The following is a 14,564-nucleotide window of genomic DNA, read 5'->3' on the forward strand; positions in this document are numbered from 1 at the left end:
CATCTCGGATAATGAAAAGCATCCACTTTATTGCAAAATAAGCACACGGATCTCCATTCAATCTCAAGCAAAAGGCAAGTAACATAACAGTAAGCAAAACACCAGATACTTACTATATAAAACATGAAACCCTGAATTTTCATGTAAATACAACATTCATGTAACATCCTGAAGCAGACAACAGACATGCTTTGTCTTTGCAAGGTAGACAAAAATATAAAATGTGTTTAATCTATCAGGGCTAAAAAATTGGTTTTACCAACCAGCAAAGATGACTGCATATTAAGTGTAAAAAGAAAGAATGCTTGTAAAAAAACACACCAGGCTCTTGTAAAGTTTGAGAGCCACATTCGGAATCAAAGGCTGTTTTGCAGTTTTCCTACTAATTAAAGCATAAACTCTAGCTGAAAATATAAACACCTACTGCTAACAAGCAGTACTAATGTCCAGCAGTCTTGATTTTGAATGCCTTCTAATACTTTGCAGTCCATGTACTGTACCGACAATGGTAGCATATTTTGAGATCTAGGCAGGATAAATAAAATAGAATTTGTGTAACAGATATAAGACTCTCACAGTACAAACGTTATATTAAACACAATACCTTTTTTCATTAATATCATTTATAAATGCGTATAGTTAATTTTAGCAACCCGTTCAAGAATTTTATATTTCATAGAATATAATTCTCTGAACTACTCTTAGATAACCCTTTCCCCAGTACTCCAGCGGGAGACGGGATTTGGAGCAAAACCGCCTTCTCGGTTTTTTTAAACATTCCGATGAAAGGCCCGAAGTGGTGGGTTTTAAAGCAGGGCACACAGGCTGTAAAAAAACAAGAGGACTGCAGTGTCTACAGGAGTCATGGTCGCGGCTTCTCTAGATACTGCGCCTTACAAAGTCCTGCCTCTGAGGCCAGAAGACTCTGGAAGGCATCTTCGTCCTCCCCCTACTCTGCTCTCAAAGGGGGGGGGGGTACATTTGCAGACATTATCAGAAGTGAACGTGTCTCTTTATAAATGGAGACACTTTCTGTAACAAGGGAAATGGATCTCCCAGCCCTGGGCTTCAGGCTATCCTGGGAAAATGTCTCTGAAAACCTACTCAGCCGGGACTACGAGAAGTCTGAGATTGAAGTACATTATAAAATTAACTGTAGTAGCAAAGTCCATCTTAGTGTTACAGTCGGGCTGCTTGGTGTTAACGCGTCAGAAACGAGCACTGTTAGAATGATTTTGGAGAAGTGGGATTCTAGTTCATTCTTCAAGGCAAGGACAGTGTTTTTACCTCACAGCGCTGCGCAGAGCAAAGTCATCTGTTGTGTTTCCTGACCCAGATAAAGCCCGTCATACCTCGAATGAAAGCGAGCGGCTGACAGCAGCTCAAGGGCCTTTTGGGGAGCAGCAGCAGGCAGAATCGCGGGAAGCTGCTGGAAAAGGGCATTCACTTCACTGTGGTTTGCCATCACCGAAGACGGGTTACGTCACAGCCGAACTGAGACACAGGACCAGAAACCGATGCGCTTGCTTGTATCTCAGATACTGGCCCCAGCCTCTGGTGATCCAGCTAATAAAGTAATTCAGCTTTTTTTAAAACTTAAAAAAAAATAACGTAAACATCTCCCAGGTGTCAACAGGCCAGTGAACAAAAGAAAGAAAGGGCAGGACCGCAGGACCGCAGGACTCGCACGCAGGTAAAGCAGGGACAGGCACGAAGCGTGGCCAAGCCAGCGGCTCTGGTGTGGTCTGTCAGGCAGGGTTTGCTCTGGGCTGCGCTGCTGGGAGGTGATGGCGCCCGTCAGAAAGGCACGCTTGCCGTTTTGGCACTGCCCCCTCCCAGTCAGACGTTGCTGACGTCCTCTAGGGCGGCGCCATCCTCGGGCAGCCGGAAACGGATCTGCTGCCCCCTCTCCCAGCCCCTGCGGATCCTGGTCAGCTGCAGGCTGGTGCAGGGCAGCAGCAGGCACACCTTGCCCAGCAGCACGGCGCAGGGCAGCGCCAGGGCCACGGCGAAGGTGGGCGGCAGGTAGAATCTGTACTGGTCGGGGTCGAAGGCTCTCCTCCAGCCGAACGCCAGCGTGTGCAGGGTGGCGATCAGCAAGGCGCTGTACCCCAGGTTGGACTGCAGAGGGAGATGGAAATGGGCGTCGATCGGCGATCGAACGGGCCCGCTCGCAAACCGCTCGCGCTCGCGGGCCTGTTGTCAACACACGTACTCGGGCAGCTCCAGTCCCTGCCCCCAGCAGCCTCGCAGTGCGCGTTTATTTTGTGCAAGCAGAGCGACCCTCAGGTGCGATCTGACCCACGAGCTCGTGTGTGCTTTGTGAGCGTGAACAGTCTGCGTTTATGAAGGAAGAAAAGGAGACCGGTTGTAAATCAGGACCTTAATCATTATTTTTATCCTTCTGGCAGGCACCATCTTTAACCCTACAAGACCACGATGTACATTACATATTCTCAAACTTTTACAAGGGTGTAAGTGTTAATGTGTGAGAGCAAATTCATTGTGGCCTCTATAGTCTGGTCTGGTTCAGATTAAAAACAGACCATTATGTAGGATTTTGTCCAACCAGGTATTCTCAGTAAATCAGATAGACATGACTCAATCACAATGCCTCGGCCATACTGACATTTTGTTTTGTCAGCAATGATAGGAGTGTTATTGGCAAAATATGCTACAGTGTTGTTTGACCTGGATGCTGCAGGTTCGCAAGACTGGATTATGGCTGCAGATCAGCCTGAATAATTCCATCTATTTTAATGCCGAATAAAGCTCACATTGTATTTTTCATTCTCACAGCAAACTCTAGGGTACGATGGGCACAGCAATTTCTTTCCACATTCATTTGAAGGTGTACCAGCATGTGACTAATCTTACACCAAGTGGATCAGCTTAACATAAATATTAAAGGAGGTTCAAAAGCAGTGCAGGAAAAAGTAAATCCCTTATAAATGGAACCATTATTGCATGTACTTACTACAAACTCCAAGGCAAAGAAAGCCTAACAGGTTTTCAACGGCCATGACCAAGAAGCTTTGCAGGCTGTTACTTTTGAAGGCTATCTGCTGTGAAGCTAAGGATGTGCTGTAATGTTCGTTCTTCTACAATCTGTCCAGCTGTCTTAAAGACAGAGCTCGCTGGCTCTGGCGTCTGCTCTGTGGTCTGGATACAAGGGCCAGTCCTGTGCAATGACCAGACACCACTGCCTGTCCAGGACAGAAGGTCTAGTTCAGAAATGTGAAGCCTAAGACAGACATTGTGACAAACACTGTATTATCCTTTTTCCATTTTCCCCGGATAAAACAGTGTGAGGCTAAATACTATGTTGCAAGCATTTTTGGGAAAGAGAGAGTGTTTGACGAGGAGATAAGTAGATCACCTACAGTACTCATGGGAGGTTAGAATACATAAGTATCCAAATTTAGTCATTTTCATTTTTAAGCCCTTGAGGAAACTGTGGAAACAAGGGATACAACAAAATCTCCTCTACCCTGCCACAGCACTGTGCAGCAAGTCACCACTTTTTGTTCCTACTGTAAATACAAAAGCACTGACATAAGAAACACTTGAGCTTTCATGCTGAAAGGGGAAACCTCTTCTGTAAGACACCGGGACAAACATACCAGCTAAATTTCACCTGCAAAAGAAAAGGCCTAACCTAACCAGATCAATATTAAACCTGTTTTCACTTTTATGACACCAGATGGCAGTTACTGTCTTTTTTAACACCGAGAGTGTGACCTGCTGACTCGGATGCCTGCTTCTTGTTCCTTAAGGGATAAGGCCACGGAGGGTGCTTACAGCAGCTGAAGAAGAAAACCACTGACAGTAGAATGTCCCCTACGAGAATGCAGTGCTGAAGGATGTTACTATCAAGACTTTGGTAGCACAGCAAATCAGGGTGGATCTGATGCCAAATTATATGCAACAATATGCTGGGGGCAGCACAGCGGTGCAGAGGTTAGCATTGCTGCCTCACAATGCCGGGGCCCTGGCTTCAATTCCTGGTGTGCTATCTGTGGGGAGTCTGCATGTTCTCCCCAGGTTTTGGGTTTGCTCCCACAGTCCAGAGACGTACTGGTAGGTTAATTCGCTTCTGGGAAAACTGGCCCTAGTGTGCGTGTGTGTTGCCCTGTGATGGACTAGTGTCCCGTCCAAGGCGTATCCTGCCTCGTGCCTGGTGCTTGCCCAGATCTGCTCCCCCGTGACCCTGTGTTGGATAAAGCTGTTAGAAAAGGGGTGGATGGGATGTGCTTGCGTTGCAGCCCACCAATTGATCCATCATGAGCAAGAACCACAGCATGATGCCGCCGTGTGCAATGAGCCATTGGGCGGGTTCGCGCGGGTCACCTGAATGAAGCTGAACTCCCTCCAGTTCAGCGCGTTGCCCACCGAGGGCAGCGAGGCGACCGCCAACAGCGAGAGCACCGCCAGGGCCAGGATGCCAAAGGACAGGTAGATCTCCATCCTCCACACTTCGTCCTCCACCCAGGCGTTCTCCTGGCCAGCCTTGACCTGCGGGCACACGAGCGGCACCGTCACACACCCCCCCGCCAGGGGGCAGCCGAGGCCATGCTGCCACTTCCTGCTCCGTATTCTGTAGCTCTGAACGACCACAGGACGGCGTGTTGTGTCTGAACCCTTTTCTTCCCCAGCCACTGAAGACTTCTCTACTGTATCTGTCTGATGGTGGGGGGAGGAGGGGACTTTGTTTTCATCACATTCTGGAAGCCAAGGGCATTTCAACAAGCTTAGTTTAGATAACGGACTTCCCGTATTTGGACATCAGGGAGTTTTACTCAGGGACTGCATTCGCACACCCGTCTGTCGAAGCCGCGGTCAGGGAGCCGTTTCGAGAGCGCTGCTCTGGTAGGACCGAGTGTCAGGCTGGGCGTGGCTCAGGGTGCCACAGTCAACACTGCTGAACGGGCAGATGGCGAGTCTGCCTTCTGGGGGGGCGGGGCGGGGCGGGGGGAGAGACCTGCTGAACCGCACGGCGGCCGAGATGCCACTCAAAATGGACGTGTGAGGCGTGTGCGGGGAAAAACAGCAAACTAGAAAATTTGGGAACACAAAAGAGTATTTTTAGTCTGCCCAATATGAAGTCCATTTTTGCTGAAATTTGGGAAACAAGGCGAAGGAAAGTGCCAGCTTTAACATCCTTGACCACCTGCCTCGGCACTAATTAAGTCGCTGGAGGTGTCGAGTACAAACGGTGCCAGCCTGCAGCGAAGACGAGAAACTGCTAATAAACAAGGCCCCCAGCCGATCTGAACAAGCCTCTTACCACAGGGCTCCATTCTGGGGTGAAAGCGCTCTGCGGTAACATGTACAGTCAAAATGATTGCAGGCACGGAGCTACAACAAACAAAACTTTAACCCAGAACAGCAGCTCAGAATACCAAATTAAAGCTTAAATAATAACATCTTAAATTATTTCACACTTCTGCAGTTCTGGTGCGTACAGATAGCGGAGGTATAAACGATTTTTGTCCACTCTTGGAATTGTCTCTCATGCAAGGCTATGTGTGCATTATCATTTAAGTCGGTTTAATTCCAAAAAGGTGATTAGACTGTTTGAAATTACTCAGCACCTTTTGGCTGAGGCGGAACTTGAGCTCAAGAGAACTAGGTGCCCTTGCATGTACTGTAACAGAATTTCTATGCTTAATAACCTTATGCGCTGAATATTTTCCAGGGTGGTGGTTGGGTAAAGATGTGTCTGAGCTGCCAACATCTTAAACGTGGATGTGCCACCGAATAATAAGACCACAAGGTGGCGTGAGGCGACTCGGCTGGCTGATATTTATTCATTTTCTTTAAAAAAAAAAGTGTTGGTACCTCTTTGAAAATGTCACCTAATGCGGATAAAGAAATTAATTCAGACCGAGTCCCTAAGTGGACACAGTGACCTAAGAGGTTAGCAGTGCTCTGTTTCTTGACATTTCCAGGAGTCAAAGAAAGCATTAAATAGGGCACACTCCAGAAGGTCTTATCACAGCCCTCCTTTCTCTCCAGCCCCGTGCCATTAGAGAGCTATTAGCATGATGTAGAGAGCAATACAGATCACTTCGTTTTGATAATCAGAAAAAAGCCCAAAGTTGAACAATGGATCAGCTATTATACAATGCTGTTCTACTGTGCTAAATAAACACTGTAGGCCTATTTTTCTGTGATAGCGTGGCTCAGCTCAGCAAGGGACAGACTAAATACAGATTTAAAAGGACGCATTAAAAGTCGGTGAAGTTGTAAATTATGAAACATCCACCTCAAATGGCCAGGGTTGCTAAAAATAATACGCCCACGCAAGTTTCCTCTCTGTGGAACCCAACAGAGGGAAAAATCTCGAAATAAAAAGGCCTTATCCCCCCGTGAGACTCCAAGGAAACACAGAACAATGAAGTTATTCAATACATTCCTACAATACTGCCGTTGAAGATCATTAAACAATAGCTCCATAAGATCCATAAAATATTAAGTGCTTAAGTACTTTGTGGTCACCTTATACAGCACTTGAATCAAATCAGTTTTATTTCTACCCAAAATACTTTCATTTAAACATCTCTCGTTGTGCCTCACTTTTCACTGCAGGTCATGACACCCATTGAGCAGGATTCGGATGACTTATTCACCACCCTTTACAGTGGAGGCGTGTAATTAATCCTCTGATGTTTTTCTGATGTTTTCTGATGTTGGCTACTGGATACATTTCACAAGAGCTGAGCCCCCAGACAGCTACAGTACCTCCCTAAATTTACTAACCATGTGCATTATGGAGGCTGCTTCCCCGTTGAGTTGCTGTTAGGTGTTAAAATGTGCACATTATATAAGGAATGAGTGAAATGAACTGCTATTTAAGATCTGTAATTGAATTAATACAGGGACGCAGTTAAATAATGGTGTTGGCTTAACAGAGTTACTAGAAAAGCTACTAGAAAAGGACAAACCCCCAGCAATAACCATCTAGCGTGAGAAACGAGACAACTCTCAGCACTGCCCTTGTGTAGGAACCCCACCAGTGGGAGTGTAGCCTACGCAGCGTCGTCTGTACCGCCACTCCCCACGAATCATGACTGCAGGCAATGACTGAATATCAGACTAAAGATCTCTAAAGTGCTCGTGCATTCCGGCTTCATATAATTAGACTGTTCACTATCGTACAGTTTCTTTCAGAGTCCCACCGATCTCAGGGGGTTTACCTGCTTGAAGGCCTCGTTGAGCAGGCGGTAGCGCGCAGACCTGCGCATGGGGAGACACAGGCTGTAGACAGCGTGCAGAGCTGCGCAGAGGAAGCTCAGCAAGCCGATCTGCTTCCTGTGCTGCAGCCAGCGGTCCAGCCAGTCGGGAAAGCGCCGGTACTTGGTGCCGCGGCGCAGCTGCAGGAAGGCTGCTAGGACCCCAGGCAGGTAGACCAGGGACAGCATGACGTAGGCCACGCAGGGCAGGGACACGTTGACAATCTCCACCGGGATTTTATAGAAGCTGTTCTGACCCTTGGTGACGTAGGGGTGGATGACCCCCCGGACGAAGTTGTAGGTGTAGAAAAAGGAAAAGAGCCCCAGGGCGCAGAGAACGGGGCTCTTCCAGGAGGGGAAGAGGCGCAGGGGGATGTTCTCGATCTCCCGGGCGGAGGGGAGGGACCCCATGTCCACTGGGATGAAGCCCATGGCACGGGCCAGGTGAGCCACCGTGCTCTTGGCCTCGCCGCTGTCACTGCAGAGCAGCACCTGAGGGAGGGACAAGGACACCGAGTCACAAGGGTCGGCACCGCCTCCGTGTTCCAGCTCCCACGCTTCCCAAGAATGACCGAACAGGAGGGGAGGCACAGTGGCGCAGCGGTAAGCACTGCTGTGTCGCATCACTGGGGTCCTGGGTTCAATTCCAGACCTAGGCTGCTGTCTGCGTGGAGTTTGCATGTTCTCCCTCCTTTTGCGTGGGTTTCCTTTGGGTGCTTGGGTTTCCTTCCCCCAGTCCAAAGACATGCTGGGAGCTAAACTGGCTTCTGGAAAAATTTGCCCTAGTGTGTTTGTGTCTGTGTGGGCTCTGCAAGAAGTTGGTGTCCCGTTCAGGGTGTATCCTTCTCTGCACCCGTTGCTTACTAGGATAGGCTCCAGCTCCCCTGCGACCATGAATTGGATAAAGTGGCTTAAAAACAGATGGATGGACTAAACCCGAGGTGGGTTTGTCATATTCCCACAATAAAATGCTCCAATGAGGTTGGAATTTATCTGAAAACATGGTCACCCCCCCCACTGATCTCTGATCATATTATGCCATACTAGATATCTAGACACTGACGAGACCTGTGCCACCCTCCCAGCTTTCACTCTGCTGACCTTACCTGCTTGCTGCCATCTTTAGGACCCGACTGCAGCGCCCATGCAGAGAGGACGTTAAACCCCTTCACCACCGTGCATTCTGGGAAGAGTTCCGCCAGGTGCTCGGCGTTGGACTGCTGATGGAGGTTCAGCTCGGTGTTGTTACTGACGTCCACCAGCACCTTCCCCGCCAGCGCCTCCTTCAGGCCACACAGCGTGGCGTAGTGCTCGCGGAAGGCCGCCACGAAGACCACGTCGGCCTGGCCGGCGGCATCCTGCTGCGTGGTGACCTCGGCGGCGCCGGGGAACAGACCCGCGTTTCTTTTGGGGTTCCGGCTCCCCACCACCACCCTGTGCCCCGAGGACACGAGGCGCAGGGCCAGGGAGCGGGCGAAGTCCCCGCTGCCCAGAATGCCCACGGTCAGGCCGCCGAGCTCGGGCAGCGCCTGCTCGGTCTCCAGCGGGTTCCTCAGCAGCGGCTTCGTCATCTCCCCTCTCGGCATCCTCAGCGCTCTGCAGAGCAACGCGGAACAGAGAGGAGTCTGAGCGCCGGCCGCAGGGAGACGGCTCAACCACAGTCCGGGGGAGTAGTGGGTACCGGATACCATGAATGAGTAACACAGCACCATACAGGAAAAAAAACAAACTCGATCCCGTGGTGACCCCTGGTTTCTGAGTTACACTTTACATTAATCATCTTTCTGTAACAGCTCGGGTTTACTAGAGATGCGCATGGCTTCTGTAACCCACAGCATTCTTCTCCGGTACAGTACAGACAAGTCCCAAGCATGTCAAACCTGCCTGGTGCAAAGACCTGTGCCGTTAACCGCCCTCGATGACCTGGAGATGAGCAGCTGCCGGCTGAAACTACACAACCAGTCGCGCAGAACTAGAGAAGGAAAGGCCAGTGGCGTGCGCCAGGGCAGACGGGCAGAGGACAGAGAGACAGGCATCTGCTTGGGGACAAACTGTGAGCAAAGCAGATCTCAGCTTCCGTGTGGCTCCCGGTACGGTTAACCCCTTAACAGGGCTTCCCTCTCCACACTGGCCTGCCAGGCCTGCTTCTTAAAAACAAAACAAACTTTGCAGAATATAAACTCAGCCTTTTTTTGCAGTGATCTACGAATGAAACAGACTTTCTTTTAGTGTAGAAAGTAAAATGCCACAAGTTAAAAAAGTTCATACAAAAGACTAAGGGATCGATAACTGTCCTTTCCCTTTGTTGTGCTGCTGAGAATAGGAACAAGAACTGCCTGTAAATATAGGTCACTATTCCCGGTACAATGGCTTTCCTGGATAATATTCCACAACTGTTGCATGATTTTCCTGCATCATTGTCACCATCACCACTGAGAGTAGACAGCGGCCACCAACCCCTCACTCCTCTGCAGCTCCCCATGTACCTCTCTCTCCTGCACGCCTCTACTGACTGCCTGCACACAGCCAGACACAGCCAGACACAGCCAGACACAGCCAGACACAGCCAGACACAGCCAGACACAGCCACACACAGCCACACACAGCCACACACAGCCACACACAGTTGTACTTTTCCTACTTTTTCCCCAAGGACGTCCGAGTGCCTGAAACCGATCACTCCCCCCGCTTCCCGTCCTGCAAATTTCATCATGGGAAGATGATCTGTGCAGCAGAGGTCAGGCACTGTAAGCTGATCTCTTCAATGATACACGGAAGGCCTCTAGCCCGGAGGTTAGGTTAAGCCACCCAACTTTTGAACCCCTGCGCTTTCAGAGGCCTGCGTGTCTGACAGTCTACCCTGAACCCCACACTGCAAACCCAGGGCAGAGCCGGCAGCTCGGCTCAGGTCACAGGTGAGGCTGTGGGAGCCCGTCAGAGGTCTAAGACACGTTCATACAGCACAGAGCTGGAAGGCTAGAAACAAGAGTGGGCTGTTCTGCCCACCTACTGTATCTCATGTGGTATTAGCTAACTGATCCAAGGATGTCTTCCAGCCATTTCTCACTGGATGCCTGGGTGTCAGGTTTCCAAACACAGCTGGGAAACTTGACCCACCCTCCACAACTCTTTGTGTACAAACATGTTTCCTATTCTTTTTTTTTACGTGATCATGAGAGAGAGCACCTCTCTCTCTCTTTAGAAAACCATTTCAGACGATGGAATAATACCATTAGACTTGATTACCCTTTGTTATTGGGGAGAATAAAGAAACACTATGCATTATATTGACTTTCAAGTGTAAATGCGAATTTTATTATGTATTAACATAAGTCATTATGAAAAAAATAAGTCTGATATTATTGGTTGAAAAATATTTTAAAGGAGAAAGATTTGACACTGACCTAAATTCTTCTAGTCAGTGGATAAAAAGCATGAAAGAATACAAACACCCATGCACTACAATACATTGTAAAGTTAATGTAGTGTCAAACAGAGTGCTGTTAAGAAATATCAGTGAGGTGTTCTTCCTGTCCAAACTGAGATATCTGAATGTCAATCATTTAGTCTGGCAAAGCTTTTACATAGGTGCTTCATCTAACACAAAATTACTTTTAGTTTTCTAGCCTGGTGTGGTGGACCAGGTACTGTGTTTCAAAATGCACTGAACAAGACAGTCAATAAAAGTTTCCAGATGCGGGTCTCAGCCTAATGGAATCTGTGTGATGGATATGCAAGCCCAGGCAGACAGATTCTGATCCAACTCATTTCTTAAAGGACAAGCCTAGTTTGCAGTCTCTGGACACAGGCTCCAGCCTTCACTTCTGGGAATGAAGAAGGATTTGTCTCTCATAGTTTCCGTTTCTTTAAGGCTGTTGAAAGCTTAATATTCCTGTATGTAGTGAATGTACAGTACGTCTTGCTATGCATGTTACTAAGGGTCAGAAAAATAAAGTTAGGCTCGAGTGGAAATAAAGTTAGCTGAATTGGAATTAAGTCCAGGCAAATATCTACAAGCTTCAGATAAAACACTCAGGCTCCAAATAAAACAATAAAACTTTCAGCTAGAGTGAAGCAAAGGATGTGCTGCCTGTACTCTATCTTAAAGAGCTTATTTTACCCGGTGAAATACTGGAGACTTGGCAGGCTGGAAAACTTTTAGCCCTTATCTGCTGGGACTTGTATCCACAGAAGACTCTCCAGCACAGTAAACACTGTCCCATAATTCCTGTAGTCAAAACTGCTCCTCATCTCTACCAAAAAACGTATCTTTTTTTTTTTGCACTGGCATGTTTCGTCTGAAAGCATAACTACCTATTGTTGTGCTGCCTTTTAAACTAATAATTACAGAATTAGAGAGGCTTTCCTCCTTCTTCCAAACATATATTATTGACTTCTTACAGGAAATTTTTTGTACCTATTCGACTTATTTTAGAATCCGAAAAACATTTTCCAGGAACAGGACCAGATTTTAAAGACGGATACTTCCTTACATAAGCTTAATGAATTCTGTCGCTCGTGTGGCCCGACAGGAGTTTAGTTTTGCCATTGGATAAAAAAAATCCTGAAATCTTGAATGACTCAATTTTCCAGTTAGTGCACAGACTAGACTTCTGTCATCATGGTCATGCGCATTTTCTGTGTAGTCTGCAGCAGGTTCGGCGGGGACTGCGAGCAAGTTTTTACTGGAAACTTACTTGGCTGTGGTGGTTCTTTAAGAGTGGGAAAACAAAACTCTTATTATGTACTTGAGCTTTCCAATTTAAAGCCCCGTAAGCGTCTAGTTCACACAGCACTACGACTGCACATAAAAAAAAGCATTTGTTCGGCGCACAACCATAAATGTGAGACACTGTGAATGCTCTCATTGATGTTTTCGAGCTGTTTGTGAAGTACGAATTAACCAAGGACAAATAGTTTCGCGCTAGTGAAACTCGTACGGTATGTCTGAAGCTTGGCTGTCTCCAAAAATAATACCGGAAACAAACTGCCAACAAACAACAAACATATTCAAACGTCCCAGTACTAAGAATGGCAACTCTGGGCGCTGCTGAAACGCAAATACTCAGTCTAAATGGTTCAAGAACTGTCGACAGCCCCCAATAACGCTGCGATTCGGTTAAACCTAATTTGGACGATACAGCACCTACAGGCCGAAGAGCTGCTATATTAAACCGAACTGTCAGCATGTAAAATTGCAGTTGACGCCAGGTTAATCCGTCCCTGCATCAATTCTGACATCCCCGAAGACATGTGGGAGCAAGATGCAATCTTGTGACAAATCGTTTTCTTCTTCTGAGAGATTAGTGTATGGGTCTCCTCTATTCGAGCTCTGCCGTTCACCGCCCATCCGACTTCCAATCAGCTAATACTGAGTTATACTCGAAATCAAGCATGATTTATACTTTGAATGATACATGCTCTCCTTTTTCCCCCACAACTGCCGTCTCCGATCTCCCCCGCAGCAGAGGTAGAGCAGACCCCAGCCCAGCAAGACCGAAGACAACATGTGACTCTTTGTAACAGAAAACCGAGACACAACGCTGCCGCCAGGCGCTCCTTCACAGGTGAGTCGCAAACTGACTTCAGGACAAAGGCACACGCCAAGTAAAAAGCTAACTGTGTACCCGAGGGAAAACAACATACTTTTAAAAGTTTTTTTTTCTTATAATACTCACGCCAACAGTTGCGAAGCATATGAACCCCAGCGCCCAGCACTTTTTCCTGCACGCCTGTTCTGACGATGTCTCTCCAAACTCCGCCCTATACCCCCTGAACACAGGCGATAAACTGGGCCAGGCAGCCTGAGTGACTTATCTCGCCTTTCAACGACCTGCGCTTATGAAGCTCCTGTTAGTGCGATAAGTTTTTTGGATAGCTTTATGTTAGAGTGGCGCTCTGAACGGTACTGCTCATGATCTGATGCTTATGGCTTTTGAAATTAATTTACTGCTTAATAACTCCTGTTTTCTTGATAGGGAAACTTTTTTTTTAACTTTTTTAAAATTTGCATTCGTTTCATATTTTTTAACTGATGTATATATCTTAGAAAAATAGAGTAAGCTGTAAACCAGACCTATCCAAAACGAAAACTGTAATGAGGAAGTTCAGAAGTGGATAAAATAGAAATTTCCATTACGATGAGCGAAGTAGGTATAAACACGAAAAGGAAAGCAGTTGCTCGTCCGTGTCGATAGGAGGCGCTGTAATGTGGGTGTGTGTGTGGGCGTGCGCGCTGCATGGGGAGGGCGCGTACGAGTGACGTCACGCCTCCTTCCGTTTCTGATTGGCTGCTAGATTCAATCACGAGCCAGGAAGGAGTTTCCGCCTGCGGTGTGGCCGGGGATAATGGGAAGAACAGACACCGCTGTAGACAGATCGGTCGTGGTCATGATTTGCAAAGGAGTTGCAAATCATGCAAACAAAAGGAAACCCGCTAGGGGCGGGAGCACCAGGTCGGAATCATCTGATCGCTAAAACAGCAGTAGCAAACAATCCAAACACAATGTCTAACAAGGGAGCGGGGGCATTTGTGAGAAACGGGGAAGGTCACCGCGATACCCGAGCCTCCCGGGTCGAAATGCCTTCTCGCTGCCGTGCCCGTCGTGAGCGTGCTCGTGTGCGTGCTCGTGCTCGGAGTTCTGGCCGGGGGGGTGCGGCCCTGCACGCGCGGTGGGTGTTCGGTCGCTGAGTCGCACCCGTGTCCGCCGCAGCCGCTGCAGTATTTCAACTCGATCTTGGGGGGCTGGTCGAGTGCGACCGTCCCAGGAGTATGTAAAGGTGTCACCTGAAGTACAGCTAAGCTTTTGGATTGCCTTGAATGTGAATTCAGCCGTAGCTTACAATATTAATAAATAAAATTAATAAAAGCCCTTGATTTTTTCCTTCTCACGAAATGGTAAATTAACACCCATCCTTGCACAATAAGCTGTGGCTGGAAGAGGTGAAGTATCTCCAGCTGGTGACTACCCCTCGCAGCCTCTTGCAAGCTTGCAGTCTGCTCTCTGGTCAGATTTCGCATCTCATTTCGCGTTAGCGTCCAGCAAGTCTAGGCTGTTAAACCTTCATGACGAATAGTGTGTAGGATTCCAATTCAGAAAAAAAAACCCATCGTGCACGGTATGGGACAATGCAGATGAAATTAAAGATCAAAATAGGCCATTGCATTGCTTATTAAAGACGCGCTGTTGTTCTCTTTTTACAGACTGAGGTAGGGTGTTCTACGCTGTGGATGTATAGGATTCGGGAACACTTCATTTCCGCGGTTGTATTTCTGAAGTGTCCAGTTGTTCCCCCAACAGGACTTTTAACTTTCCTTGTAAAAATGTT

At 47.8% G+C, this 14,564-nt stretch overlaps 1 protein-coding gene across 1 annotated transcript; it reads right to left on the bottom strand.

Annotated features, from left to right (window-relative positions):
• Nucleotides 1–9: 9 nt before the first annotated feature.
• Nucleotides 10–12,999, bottom strand: steap3 (STEAP family member 3, metalloreductase). The gene is made up of 5 exons (XM_088931406.1): nucleotides 12,914–12,999; nucleotides 8,342–8,831; nucleotides 7,200–7,727; nucleotides 4,351–4,515; nucleotides 10–2,121 (listed from the first exon to the last, which is right to left on the bottom strand). The coding sequence occupies exons 2-5, from the start codon at nucleotides 8,819–8,821 to the stop codon at nucleotides 1,840–1,842; spliced, it is 1,455 nt and encodes a 484-aa protein (XP_088787532.1). The 5' UTR covers nucleotides 8,822–8,831; nucleotides 12,914–12,999; the 3' UTR covers nucleotides 10–1,839.
• Between the last annotated feature and the right edge of the window lie 1,565 nt (nucleotides 13,000–14,564).

The sequence above is a fragment of the Atractosteus spatula genome, chromosome 13, assembly GCF_055471065.1.
Source record: "Atractosteus spatula isolate fAtrSpa1 chromosome 13, fAtrSpa1.hap1, whole genome shotgun sequence".
Lineage (NCBI taxonomy): Eukaryota > Metazoa > Chordata > Actinopteri > Semionotiformes > Lepisosteidae > Atractosteus > Atractosteus spatula.

Coding starts and splice junctions, on each gene's coding strand:
- steap3 (XM_088931406.1), bottom strand. CDS start 8,821: ATGCCGAGAGGGGAGATGACGAAGCCGCTGCTGAGGAACCCGCTGGAG. Junction 7,728..8,341: donor CTAAAGATGGCAGCAAGCAG/GTAAGGTCAGCA, acceptor TCCCTCCCTCAG/GTGCTGCTCTGCAGTGACAG. Junction 4,516..7,199: donor TCAACGAGGCCTTCAAGCAG/GTAAACCCCCTG, acceptor GTGTGCCCGCAG/GTCAAGGCTGGCCAGGAGAA.